Source organism: Myotis daubentonii, chromosome 13, assembly GCF_963259705.1.
Source record: "Myotis daubentonii chromosome 13, mMyoDau2.1, whole genome shotgun sequence".
NCBI lineage: Eukaryota > Metazoa > Chordata > Mammalia > Chiroptera > Vespertilionidae > Myotis > Myotis daubentonii.
Window position 1 is genome coordinate 58,868,982 of NC_081852.1, and position 13,540 is coordinate 58,882,521.

General features: G+C 52.8%; 1 protein-coding gene and 1 pseudogene across 1 annotated transcript; one reads left to right on the forward strand and one right to left on the reverse strand.

The window, feature by feature from the left end:
* Positions 1-2,046: 2,046 nt before the first annotated feature.
* LOC132214673 (COMM domain-containing protein 10-like) lies at positions 2,047-5,390 on the reverse strand (annotated as a pseudogene).
* Positions 5,391-9,673: 4,283 nt separating this feature from the next.
* On the forward strand, positions 9,674-13,478 carry SPRN (shadow of prion protein). Its single transcript, XM_059661633.1, has 2 exons — positions 9,674-9,858; positions 10,556-13,478. The coding sequence occupies exon 2, from the start codon at positions 10,572-10,574 to the stop codon at positions 11,004-11,006; it is 435 nt and encodes a 144-aa protein (XP_059517616.1). The 5' UTR covers positions 9,674-9,858; positions 10,556-10,571; the 3' UTR covers positions 11,007-13,478.
* Positions 13,479-13,540: the final 62 nt, after the last annotated feature.

Genomic DNA, 13,540 nt, shown 5'->3' on the forward strand with positions numbered 1-13,540 from the left:
CCATGATCGGGCCAGGGGTCCTGTCTGCCCGCAGCGACAGCAGCAGGAAAACCACCTGCATAGACAGTGACCAGCGACCCCGGGCTCCTGGGGACCCGCCGGGACTGAGGGGGGGCCGCAGCACCAGGACAGCGAGGCGGGCCCGGGTGGTTCTGCAGGGGCTTTGTAAACTAAACTGTCATTGGAACCAAAGTCCACAAAAAAAGGCCAAACCCTATACCCTCAGCTGAAACAGGTGACCAGCTGCGGAAACAGAACATTTGAAAAGAATCAGGAGTCTCCCCAACACCATAACCAAAATGCCCAGGATACACGTGGAAATCTCTCACCACACGAAGCACACAATTTGATGATGAAGGACAATCAGCTGATGGCAGTGCCAAGGTGAACTCGATGTTGGAATTATCTGACAAGATTTCAGAACATGCCCTAACCGGTTTGGCTCAGTGGATAGAGCGTTGGCCTGCGGACTCAAGGGTCCCAGGTTTGATTCCGGTCAAGGGCATGTACCTTGGTTGCAGGCACATCCCCAGTAGGGAGTGTGCAGGAGGCAGCTGATCAATGCTTCTCTCTCATCGATGTTTCTAACTCTCTATCCCTCTCCCTTCCTCTCTGTAAAAAATCAATAAAATATATTTTTTTAAAAAAGCTTTAAAAAAAAAAAAAGATTTCAGAACAGCATCCAACATAGCCTGACGGTGTGGCTCAGTGGTTGAGCATCTATCTACCTCAGAACCAGGAGGTCACAGTTTGATTCCCAATCAGGGCACATGCCCAGGTTGTGAGCTCAATCCCAGTGTGGGGCAGGCAGGAAACAGCCAATCAATGAGTCTCTCTTGTCATTGGTGTTTCTCTCTCTCCCTTCCTCTCTGAAATCAATAAAAACATATTTTAAAAAACGAAATAAAAGATTCATTTTGTGGTATATGAATCATATCATCTTAAAGCTGTTATTTTTTAAGTAATGCCAAGACAAAATTTTTATTGACTGAAATTAACATATTTACAGAAAGAGAATGTAAAAGTTATCTGTTTTGAAATTTTAAGGATACACACTTAGTACTCATTATAATTCTTTTAATCCATGATCTGAATCTGACTCCCACGCTACAAAGTGAATCATTATTAATCTGCAGTACAAAGAGAAGCTTACAAAGCCCTGGCCAGGGGTGGGCACACTGTCTGACTCGAGGGCCACAACGGGTTCTTAAACCGGACCGGAGGCCGGAACAAAAGCGTGGATGGAGTGTGTGTGTGAACTCATATAAATTCAAAGTAAACACCATTCCATAAAAGGGTACGGTCTTTTTTTTCAATAGTTTTATTCATTTCAAACGGGCCGGATTCGGCCGGCGGGCCGTAGTTTGCCCACGGCTGCCCTGGACTATAATTAAATCACTACACTCAGAGAAAAAACAAAAGTGCACAGAGAGCCCTAGCTGGTTTGGCTCAGTGGATGGAGCGTCAGCCTGCAGACTGAAGGGTCCCAGGTTCGATTCCAGCCAAGGGCACATGCCTGGGTTTCGGGCTTTATCCCCAGTGGGGGATGTGCAGGAAGCAGCCAATCAATGATTCTCTCTCATCATTGATGTTTCTATCTCTCTTTCCCTCTCCCTTCCTCTCTGAAATCAATAAAAATATATTTTTTTAAAAAGTGCACAGAGAAACTCACACGGATTATCTGATATATTACCACTAGCTCTGTTTTTCACTTCTTTCCTGTATTATTTCCAAAACAAACTATACTCGTTATATTTAAAAGAAAAATACTGTAATGTGTCTGATTGCAGGTGGCTGCTTTCTTATTTTTATTAATGTAATTACTGAAGTTCTGTATTCTAAGGTACACTTTATACCTTGTATCCATGGACCCTCCTTGACACCTGTAGTGTCCTCAAATATATAAAAAATAAACTAGCTAGATAATAAAGCAAAAATAGGACAGTAAAAAAAATACTTTTTCTTTTCTTTTTTTAAGCAAAAGTGTTCTTAACAATTGCTTGCTATTGGCTCATGGAATTAGAGAATATACAGGGTGCCCCCCCCAAAACGTATACACACTTTAATAGCTGATAGCTCAACTGATGTTTCTTTCTTTTCAGATTTAACCCACTGGAATTAAAATGGCAGTCGACATGTGCATCCATTTCTTTGTGACACCCTCTCTATTAGAAACCAGTCCTCAGAAAATCATTCCCCTTGGCTATTATTAGTCTCAGAAGTGATGAGCCACTTAATTTACAAGAAGAACACTGCTGACTCCTTCAGAAAACACAGCCTGGCCGTCTATCTTCAAAGCAAGACAATGAAGTGGCAGGAGTGTGATGGGGAAACCAGTCTTTGAGAACAGCGGGGAAGGGAGCCCAGCTGTGCTGGATGGCCTCTCCCTTGTTACAGAAATCCGACGGCTCCTTGTGACTGGATGCCACAGGACCTCCCTCCAGACCCTCTTCATCCTCCTCTCGCACCCTGGCTGTGCCCCAGCGTGAGGAGGTTTTGGTTCTGCTGGGGCAGAGGGAGCCCTCTGAGGATCGAGCCACCATCCGGCAGTCGGCAGTTGCTAGCTTGTGGGAAGCGAGACTGCTCTGCCTGAATTTTTTAGCTGTTTCTCAGCCCGTGGAAGACCAAGCACTGGCAAATGCTTCTGCGTGGTCTTGTCTAAGGTGAATGCTCTCTACCTGCTGCTGCAAAGCTGCTGCCTGTTCTAAAAGGAATGATACTGTGTCAAGAACTAGGTGAGGATCTTGTCTAGAAAAAAATGCAGCTTCACGTTTTCCTTCCTCTTCTTCACTGAAACTGCCCTCAGCCTTCAGGAGAAGTTTGAAGAATCAGGTGAGCAATCGTGGAAACCGTCCTATACCTGTTGCATTTACCAGCGCCACTGCTGCTTCATGCTTGTTTCAGTGTGTTTTTAACTCACTGAATAGACTCACTAGTAAAATGGAAATTTTACTGACGAAGGACAGCATCGGTGAACTTGAAGACAAACCAGTAGAATTTACCCGATGTAAACAACAGAGAGAAAATAGGAAAAAATAATAGAGCAGTAGAGACCTCTGGGACAGTAGCAAAAGTTCTTATATTTCTATTACTGGAGACCTGAAAAGGAGAAGAGAGAGACTAAAAAATAAATTTTTAAATATGGCTGAAAACTTCCCAAATTTGGTGGAAGACATAAACTTCCAGATTTGAGAAGCTGAGCAAACTCCAAACAGGATAAAACCCAAAGAAATTCCCATCAAAAACACATCAGAACTAATCTTTTGAAAACGAAAGACAAAGAAAAGAATCCTAAAAACAGCCAGAGAAAAAGGACACGTTATCGACAAGGGAAAACCAACGTGCACGACTGCTCATTTCTCATCTGCGCGGAGGCAGCAGGCGGAGGAACGACAGGTGGAAGAGCTGAAAGAAAGTGTGCCAAGCCCGCACCCTGTGTCTGTGAAACCACCGCACAGACATCAGCAATGAAGGGAACCAAGGACACCCTCACATGGAGGAAAACTAAGAGAACGTGTTGCTGGTAGGCACACCTGTAAGTAATGGTTCAACAAAGGCCTCCAAGCAGAAAGAAAATGCCAGCACTGAGATGGGGCTTCCAAGAAGGGAGGCAGCGATGCAGTGGGTAAGGGCAGAGTGAACCTGCCAGCGGTTCTCAACCTGTGGGTCGCGACCCCTTTGGCGGTCGAACGACCCTTTCACAGGGGTTGCCTAAGACCATCCTGCATATCAGATATTTACATGACGATTCATAACAGTAGCAACATGACAGTTATGAAGTAGCAACGAAAATAATGTTATGGTTGGGTCACAACATGAGGAACTGTATTTAAAGGGCCAGAAGGTTGAGAACCACTGTGATAGACTGTCCTTCGCTTTGTGAGTTTCTCCATCGAATGTTGTTTGAGATCTCTCTCTCTCTCTCTCTCTCCCTCCCCGCCCCCCCCCCAGACTCCACCCCCCTCCCCCTCTCCTGTGCTGAGGAAGGCTGTCTGTCCAGTGGACTTTGACATATCACCTGGGCTCACCAGGGTGCCAGCGGTTCCCAGAAGAATTTAGGAATTTCCCCAAAGCAAAGCACGCCCCCTCCACGTCATTTTCTGTCAAGTGGGTACCTTTATGGGCAGAAAAACTTGACTGGGTTAACCCGTAGGTAGTAATAGAAATGGTCACGGTAATAATTGCAATGATGATGACAGTATTTCGTGTTTTCTGTTTGTTTTTAAGAAATGTAGAAATTTATAACGTTGTGATAAGTTTGCACAGTGACAAAAACTGACCAGACTTTGTGGGGTGATCACATTGTAAGCTATGTAAATATCAAACTGCTGTATTATACACCTGAGAGTAATATTCTACTGTGTATTATTTGGGGGGAAAATGTTATGTTTGAAGCAAAAGCTATACTACTACCTGAAGTGGTGTTCAATGTGCACAGAGGAAGTATTTAGGACAACTGTATTTTTAAAGTGGGAGGGTAAAGAACCTAAATGTAAGTAAGGTTTCTATATTCCACTTGAACTAGTAAATTGTAAGTACTATTAGGTTGTGATAAGTTACGTATGTATTTAACATCTAGGGCAATCAATAAGAAAATTGCACAAAACTCAAAAACATAAATACATTAAAATAGAACTCACAGGGAGACGGAAAAAACAACAGAGGCATGAGAAGCAGTGGGGACAAACCTAAAACAAAAAATCAAAAGCTAGACTTAAGCCCCAGCATGTCAATACTTTAATGTAAATGGTCTAAACATATAACTCAAAAGACAGATATTGGCAAAGTGCATACAGGAAAATAATAAAGCCATGACCCAAATATGTGTTGTTTATAAAAAACTCTTTTCAAACACAACAGAGGTAGGTTGAAAATAAAGTAGAAAAAGATATCTCTTGTAAACATTAATTTACAAGCTATATTGATATCAGAAAGAGATCTCAGATAAGAGAAAATTACTCGAGAGAAAGGGGGACATTATCTAATGGTTTAAAGACCAATCCACCCGAAAAAGGTAGAACAAGCCTAAATGTGAATGCACCAAACCACAGAGCATCCAAAGACATCAGGGGTCCTCAAACTACGGCCCACGGGCCACATGCGGCCCGCCGAAAACATTTATCCCACCCGCCGGGTGTTTTTGCCACCGCTGTGTGCCTAGGAATTTGTTCATAGTTTTTTTTTTAACTATAGTCTGGCCCTCCAACAGTCTGAGGGACAGTGAACTGGCCCCCTGTTTAAAAAGTTTGAGGACCCCTGAAGTACATGAAGCAATAACGAGTAGAGCTGAAGGGAGGAACAGACACATGCAGAGTCCCACTCACGGCAATCGGTAGACCTGCTGGACAGAAAAGCAGCAGGGAGCTCAGAGGACGGAACATCACCGCCATTCACAGAACACGGCAACGCAAGAGTAGACTGTACATGTGTTTCCTGCACACATGGAACATTTACCAACCGTGATTATATTCTAGAGATAAAGGAAGGGCCCTTGGAGCTTGGGGAAGCTAAGGATAAAGTGCCTGGTGAGTGGAGCCGGGTGGCGGTAAGGGAAAGGAAAAGGCAGGGGTGTGCTCCTGTGGGGGGGGGGGGGGGCCTCTGGGTCCTCCTCCTAAGGGTTTTAAGGGCGGAGCTTTTAGGAGCAGTCGCAGGGAAAGATCTTAATACAGTGGTTCTCAACCTTGGCTGCACATTAGAACCACCTGGGAATCTTTTTAAAATCCTGAGTTCCAGGCCTCATCCTGTGGAAATTCTGTTTCTTTGTTATGCGGTGGGGCCACAACATTAGTAGCTAAGAAACAGAATTTCTGGAGGATGAGGCCCAGACATCAGGATTTTAAAGACATTCCCAGGTGATTCTGCTGAAACCGGTTTGGCTCAGTGGATAGAGCGTCGGCCTGCGGACTGAAAGATCCCAGGTTCGATTCCGGTCAAGGGCATTTACCTGGGTTGCGGGCACATCCCCAGTAGGAGATGTGCAGGAGGCAGCTGATCAATGTTTCTCTCTCATCGATGTTTCTAGCTCTCTATCTCTCTCCCTTCCTCTCTGTAAAAAATCAATAAAAATGTATTTTAAAAAAATAAAAAATAAATAAAAACATTCCCAGGTGATTCTAATGTGCAGCCAACGTTGAGAACCACTGTCTTAATAGAATATGCGGCAGCTTTCCAGGTGTGTCTGTCCAGCGTTGTGGGCTCCACTGATCGCTTGGCAGCACCAGGGCAGGGGGCCATTATCCAAAGCCGCTGGTCCTGACGCCAGCAGCGACGGGTTTTGTTGCTTTTCGGGGCCTGGAGCTGACATGGAGCTGCGGCCTAGATGCTCATCTCTGGAGGAAAGGCCAGGGGGTCCCAACCTTGTGACCTGCGATACGCCAGGGGAGGAAAAGCCACCTGGGGGCAGGATCCGCCCCTACGGCGGGTGGTCCGTTGCTAAGCACCTGGGCTTCCCACCCGTGACCTTCTGGACCCGCCCAGCGTCCTTGCTCTGCTCGTGTCTGTCTAACTGCCTGCCACAGAAATAGCAGGGAGCTTCCTTAATCTGATAACAGATATCATCACAACATAAACCACAGCAAGTGTCCTACTTTCTGAAGTCAGAACCAGCCGGGCCCACTCTCACCTGGCTTTGCCTTGGAGGCCTTCACCAGGGCAGCAAGTTAAGAAATATGGCTGAAAACTTCCCAAATGATAAGTGCTTGTGACTGTAGGGTTGGAAAGGAGGGTGAAGTGTGTGTACAAGAACCAGGGAGAGAAGTCGTAGGGTTGGAAAGGAGGGTGAAGTCCTCATCACTCACAGACAATGCCACTGGGGTTGTAAAAAATCCAGAAGAATCTACACACAAGTTAGTAGAATTCACAAGAAAGTTTAGCATGCTTCTGGACACAGTCAATGAATGAAAGTCACTTGTTTTTCTACGTGGAGAATTCTTTTAAATAGCCAGTTATTACAAAGGCAACAAAAATGTTAAGGATCGCCCAGCCCATATGGCTCAGTGGTTGAATATCCACCCATGAACCAGGAGATTGCGGTTCGATTCCCACTCAGGGCACATGCCCGGGTTGCGGGCTTGATCCCCATTGGGGGGTGGGGGGTGGGGGGGAGTGCGGAAGACATCTGATGGGTGATTCTCTCTCATCATTGATGTTTCTATCTCTCTCTTCCTCTCCCTTCCTCTCTGAAATCATTTTTTAAAAATGGCATTGTCTGTGAGTGATGAGGACTTACAGTTACATGGAAATGCAAACTGACCATCCAGTCAATACAGCAGGACTGGGAGGCCCCACGCGGGTTAGGATGACGGTGGCTGGAGTGTGGATAGAAGGGTGGCAGGGACAGTCTGAGCCCCTCCAGGGCCAGTCACAGGGGCTTGGGGGCATCCTGCCAGTAGGCATGAGCAGGGAGGGAGGGGGATGGGGGGAGGCAGAGAGCGGGAGGCTGTGGGGTGGGGTTTCCTTCCCGTTTGTTTAGAAGACAGGAGGCTGGAGAGAAAGAAGGGGAAGGGTCCTCCTGGGATGAGGCCTGCCCTGCGGCTTTGGCAGGAGGTGTGCGGATAAAGATAAGATCTCTGCAGAAAAGGCAGGAAGTGGTGCCCCTGCCCTGGCTTGTTTTCCGAGAAGGGGGTGCAGTTAAGGAAGCCTGTGGGGAAGCAGGCCAGCTGTGGCGGTTCCGCTGCAGGCACGGAGGGGGGCCCTGCAGGGGTTGGGCACGCTGACCTGGGAGTTAGGGCCTCCCGGGTCCCAGGTCTGGTGCGCTCACTGAGGTGCTGAGGGATGCTGTAGGAGCGACCTGAGAAAAGGGCCTTGATCTTCGCGCCTGGACCAGGGGGGGGAAGCTGGGTCTGTGGGAAGGTGTCTGAGATGGTTGGGGAAACAGGGCCCTGGGAAGCAGGAGGACTGTCCACAGATGCTGGGTTCCCCGAAAACACCAACCACTAATCCGAGGGGCCTCCGGTTGGATAGACCTGGAGCTAACCCGGCTCCGAGAGCCCCAGCCGCTGTGACGAGACCAATGTCCCAGGAGAGAGGCCTTAGATCTGAGAAAGTATTTCCAAATCACTCGGGAGTCCGGAGTCACACGCGTCTGGACAACTAGCGCCACCCTGTGTCTGGAAGAAGTAAAAACAAACAGAAAACCCCGTCAGGAGGGAGGAAGGTAACACCCGAGAGTGCGCTGCAAGCAGGTGATGCTTCTCTTACAGGATCAGCGCGCAACCAACGGGGAGCTGGCACATCTATACCGATGAAAGGGCAGGGTGGCAGCAGGTGTGGGACTTTCCAGAAACAAACTCAAAAACAAGCGTGTGTACAAGACCCAGGGACATAAAACAAGTGGGAAGTCGGGAGGGTACAGGCGAACTCACTTGACTGACTGGCACTCCCCCAGCACAGAAGAGCACATGGAACGAGGCAGACCCATACTCTAGGCCATAAACTAAGTCTAATTTAAAAGAATTAAAAGCAATACAAAGCATGTATGCTGACCAGAATAGAATTAAAATAGAAATCACTAAAAGATTAAGATCTCTGGGAAATCTCCAAATATTTGGAAACAATGCACTTCTAAATAATCTATTAGTTAAATAAGAAAATGTTTTAAAATGAATATGAAAACACAGCATATCAAAAACTGTGGGATTTGCTTTCGCCGGTTTGGCTCAGTGGATAGAGCACTGGCCTGTGAACGCAAGGGTTCCACATTCGATTCCTGTCAAGAGCATGTATGTTGGTTGCAGGCTCCATCCCAGCCCTGGGTTGGGGTGTGTGCAGGAGGCAACCAATCGATGTCTCTCTCACATTGATGTCTCTCTCTCTCTCTCTCTCTCTCTCTCTCTCTCTCTCCCCTCCCTTCCACTCTCTCTAAAATTCAATGCAAAAATATCCTCGGGTGAGGATTAACAAAAAGAAGAAAGAAAAGAAAAGGAAGGGAAGGGAAGGGAAGGGAGAGTGGCCAGGAGCTCGGTGGAGCGGAGGGTCTTAGCCGTTGGGGTCATGAGGATCTGATGGAGCTGAGAGACACTAACCACATAAACAACTGTGTGCAGCTGAGGAGGTCCCTGCACCCACTGCTAAGCGCCTGGCCAGTGGAGTGGCTGGGTGAAGACCTACTGTCCAAGGTGGGAGGGGAAAGGGGCCCAGAAGCAAGACAGCACCATTTCAGGAAGTGCCCCTGATCACCTGGAAGCACCTGGAAGCCTGTTGGCTTGGGCAGTTGGGTTACAGGTGACCTTGCCATGGAGTGGCCACCCCCACGGATCTACCTGATGCTCACTGCAGGCGGAGGAGGGGCCATATCCCAGACTTGGGCCTGCTGTGCTGGCCAGGCAGCCGCTGTGGGCCTGGTCACCAGGACCTTGAGCTCAGGTTGCCATGGCAATAGGTCCCTGTGTCAAGGACATCCCCCTGGGACAGGGATGAAGACGAGGATGTGAAGTGGGTAGGAATGGGGTGGAGGGTGCAAAGGTGGACAGGAGGGGGGTGAAGTGAGGACAGATGTGGGCACAGTGCACGCGGGGGTGGAGAGGGAGACGTGTGGGGAGAGGGGGATGGATGGGGACTGCTGAGGGAGGCAGGGGTGGGTGGGAAGGAGGACGGGGTGCAGCGAGGAGGGTGGTGCTGGGAAGGGAGGGGGCTGTGCGCTTCTAGAGCCGCCTCTCTCTCCTCCCTTCCCGTCTCCCGAGGGACGAGCCGAGCCGCGGCGTCTGCCCGCCCCCAATCCTAGGGCGGCGGCCTCGCACGGATCCGGGCTCCAGCGCCCCGCTCGGGCGAAGGATCTCCCCCACAGCCCGCGGCTTTCCTCTCGCCTGCAGCCCCTGGAGCCGCCACCTCGGCCGCGGTTCCGACTGAGCCCCGTGGAGGGTAAGGCCGGGCGGGTGCCCGCGGGACCAGGGATGGAGGGACCGGCGGGTCTGGGAAGAGGGTCGAGCCGCCGCCCAGATCGCTGCGCCAGGAACCGGCCGGCGTCCTGTCCCGGTCCTGGTCCCGGCCCCGTCCCGGCTGTGGGGCCAGGCAGTCGGAGGAGGGGTGGAGTGCGGGGCCGGGGTTGGGGGAAGGGACCGATCCCCTAGGTGCCGGCCTGGGGGGTGGAGTCAGTCCGCGTCACCAGTCGCGCGTTCCCCAGACTCCGGCCTCGCCACGGTTGCGCGCAGCCGGGAAGGGTCCGGGAGAGCCAGGCAGAGGCACACGGGTCCTTGCTCCAGACCCCGATCTGGGTCCTTGGGGGCCCTCGGACTGCGGCCTCCAAGCACAATCTCCCCCTCTCCCCCCCGCCGCAGCGCGGGCCTGGTGGGTCCTCCGGAGCAGCCCAGGATGGAGAGCCGTCCCGGCCTCCCGACCCCACCGCGCGGTGCTCACCACCCCCGCTTTGCCCCCACCCTCCCCAGGCGCTGACCCCTCACCGGTTACTGAACAAGACCCCTCCCCAGGCCTGAGTCCCGAATCCTAGGCCTTCAAGCCCCTCATCAGTCTACCAGCCTGAGAGGGGAGTGGGTCCCCGCCCCAGGCACCAGCCCCCTGTCCGCGGAAGCTGAGGTCCTTTCCACCCCGTCGTCCACAGGTTTTGCCCCAGGAGAATGAACTGGATGGCAGCGACGTGCTGGGCTCTGCTGCTAGCCGCCGCCTTCCTCTGCGACAGCGGCGAGACCAAGGGTGGCCGAGGAGGGGCCCGCGGCAGCGCGCGTGGAGGCGCACGCGGAGGCACACGGGGAGTCCCCAGGGTGCGCGTGAGGCCGGCGCCCCGCTACGCTGGGTCCTCTCTGCGCGTGGGGGCGGTGGCGGCAGCGGCGGCGGCGGGGGCGGCGGCGGCGGCCTCCTCGGGCTCAGGCTGGAGGAGGGCCCTGGGGCCCTGGGAGAGTGACCTGGAGGACGAGGACGCTGCATCCGGAGGCAACAGGACCGCTGTCTACAGCTACTGGGCATGGACGTCGGATGCGGGGCCTCTGTGCAGCCTGCACCTCTGCCTGCTGCTTGGCGGGGCCCTCAGCGCCCTGGGGCTGCTGCAGCCCTAGGCATGGCAGGGCTCAGAGCCAAATCGGCCCCCCAGCCCGCACCCTCCCCGCAGGCCGCAGCCCACAGCCCACGGTCCCGGTGTCCAGAAAGGCTGCGTGGGTAATGCCTGCCAGTCCCAGCAGAAGCTGCATCCTCTCTTCCCTGAGACCCAGGTGCCACCTCCTGTTCACCATCCTGCCCAAGCCCCTCCAGAGCCTCCCCACCATCAGCTCCAGGATGCCTCACCCACCATTTACAGGTCAGGGGGTTCCCCCAGAAAGGCAGGTGTCCCGTGGCTCCTGTACCGTCTGGGCCAGCTGCCTGCCATCTCTCCAGAGCTGCCTCAAAGACAGGTGCCAAGACCAGGCTGTTCCGGCCACTCCGTCTCCTTGGAACCCACCCTGGACACTCGAGGGGCGTGGACAGTGCTGACCACCAGGCAGAGGTCCACAGAGGACTGTGGTGGCCTCCCTCACAGAAGCTATCACAATAGACCAAAGGAATTGATTTGGAGAAGGGAAGAGGTTCCTGCTCACAGACTGAAGCCTGGAGAATGTCAGGTGCTGACCCTCTGTGGATCTCAGCCAGGCTTGCCCACTCGTGGTTCTGTGGACAGTTCCCAGGAGGACGCCTTGCCCAGGGGCTGGCCCCCCCCCCCCCCCCCCCGCGCTCTGTGCAGATGCTCTGGGACCCACTGCCAGGGACTCCCTTGGAGCCACTATGCTCTGACTTGAAACAAGTCACTTGACTCTTCTTGGGACCTACTTTGGAAAAAGCAACATTTTGTTTAAACATCAAGATCTTTCCATTCCCTTTGAACTTCAGGTTCAAATCCCGGACCCAGAGCCCTGGCCTGCGCTCAGGGACTGCAACAGCCACTCCCACTGAGGAGCCCTCCCCAGCCTGGTTCCCGTGTTCTAGGCAGACCGGTAGCGAGTGGGCGGTAGCAACCCTCAGCGGGCAGCACCCCCTCAAAGGTGAGGCTGTGGTGCAAATGGAGGAGGCTGGGAGCTCTAGTCACATGACCATGGGCAGTACCTGGAGGAAGGCGGAGGTGGCTGGGCCCCAGGACCCAGCAAGGCATGAGAACCTCCCTCAGTAGAAGGAAGCACCCAGGAGGCAGAGCTCCTCTAACATCTGGGGGTGTCTAAACACTCCAGACACTCTGAGGGTAGGGCCACAGGGCCGAGGAGCTTCTAAGGGAACACAGGGTTTGCCTATGGCACCCAACACCCCTACGTATAAGGCCAACCCTTAGCCTCTGGGGCCTCTGTGAACTCAGCCCTGGGGGAGCAGCTCTTCAACGTGTACTCCAGCTCTACCACCACCGCACCCCGAGGCCGGGCAGCTCCCAGGCTGGCTCCTGGGGACCTCACCCTCCCGGTGCTCAGCAAGAGCCTCCCAGAGTGCGCCCTCGTGCCCTGGACCTCAGGGCCTTTGGACTCAGTGACGGACAGCACGCAGGGGCCTGTCACCTCTGCTCTCCCACAGCTGGCTCTGGTCAGGGGCCAGGGGCCTCTAGGCTTTCCACAGGACTCGGACCCAGTGTTTTTCTCCAAAACGCGAAGCTGCAGGGGGAAGCCTCGGCAGCCTCCTGTGTCCACACTGCCAGTATTCTTGGGGTGCAGCGAGCCCAGTCGCTCCCCCTTCCATTCCAGACCAAGCTCGATGCTACCAAAGACCAGTGAGCCGTGGCCAAGCCCTGCCCAGGGCCTCAGAGGCAGCGTGACCGTCCTACTTTATCGGCAGGGAGCAGGAAAGTCATCTCGCACAGGGCCAAGCTTTCACCCCAAGGGCCCGACATGTGGGCCCAGTGTGGCTGCACTCAGCCACTCAGATGACCACCAGGACTGAGCCATCAGCTCGCTCTGGAATCGAGATGCCACACTCCAGTCAAGAGTGCATTTCATCCCCAACCCTGGGAGCACGTCTGGCGTTTGATGCGGCCCTGAATCTTTGAATCCCTCAGGGTTCCCGCAGGAGGCAGTGGGTGCTCAGGGTGGACCATCTCGGGGTTAGCCAGGGTTTGTGGAGTGTGGGAAACCCACGTGGGTAGTGGGACCTGGGGGGAACCCACATGAATAGTGGGAACTAGAAGAGAATCCACATGGGTAGTGAGACCTACAGGAAGGTCAGGCCACCCCGACAGAGCAGCAGGGCTACTGACCAGGGAATCTGCTCCCCCAACCCCACCCATCCTTCCTCTGTTCTTTTCCTGCCCCGTGGACCCCTTCAGGTGCAATGACAAATGCTGGGAGGCACCTGGGAAGTGCCATTGTCCATCAGCTAGAAGGTGCTCAGAAGCAGTGGGAGCCCTAGGTCCCCGCTGACCATACCAGAGACCCTCCCGGCCAGTACTGTTACCGAGGGGACAGGCCAGTCCTTGGGTTCTGCCACGAGTACTGGACCCTCCTGTCCACATCTGTGTGCACATTGCAATAGCGTCATGAAATAAACACTGTCCTGGCAACAGCGCCTCCTCATTGCAGGACCCAGGACACTGCATCAGGTGACTCCACATCCCTCAGCTGCTAACCAGCTCGCCTCCCACTTC

Coding starts and splice junctions, on each gene's coding strand:
- SPRN (XM_059661633.1), top strand. CDS start 10,572: ATGAACTGGATGGCAGCGACGTGCTGGGCTCTGCTGCTAGCCGCCGCC.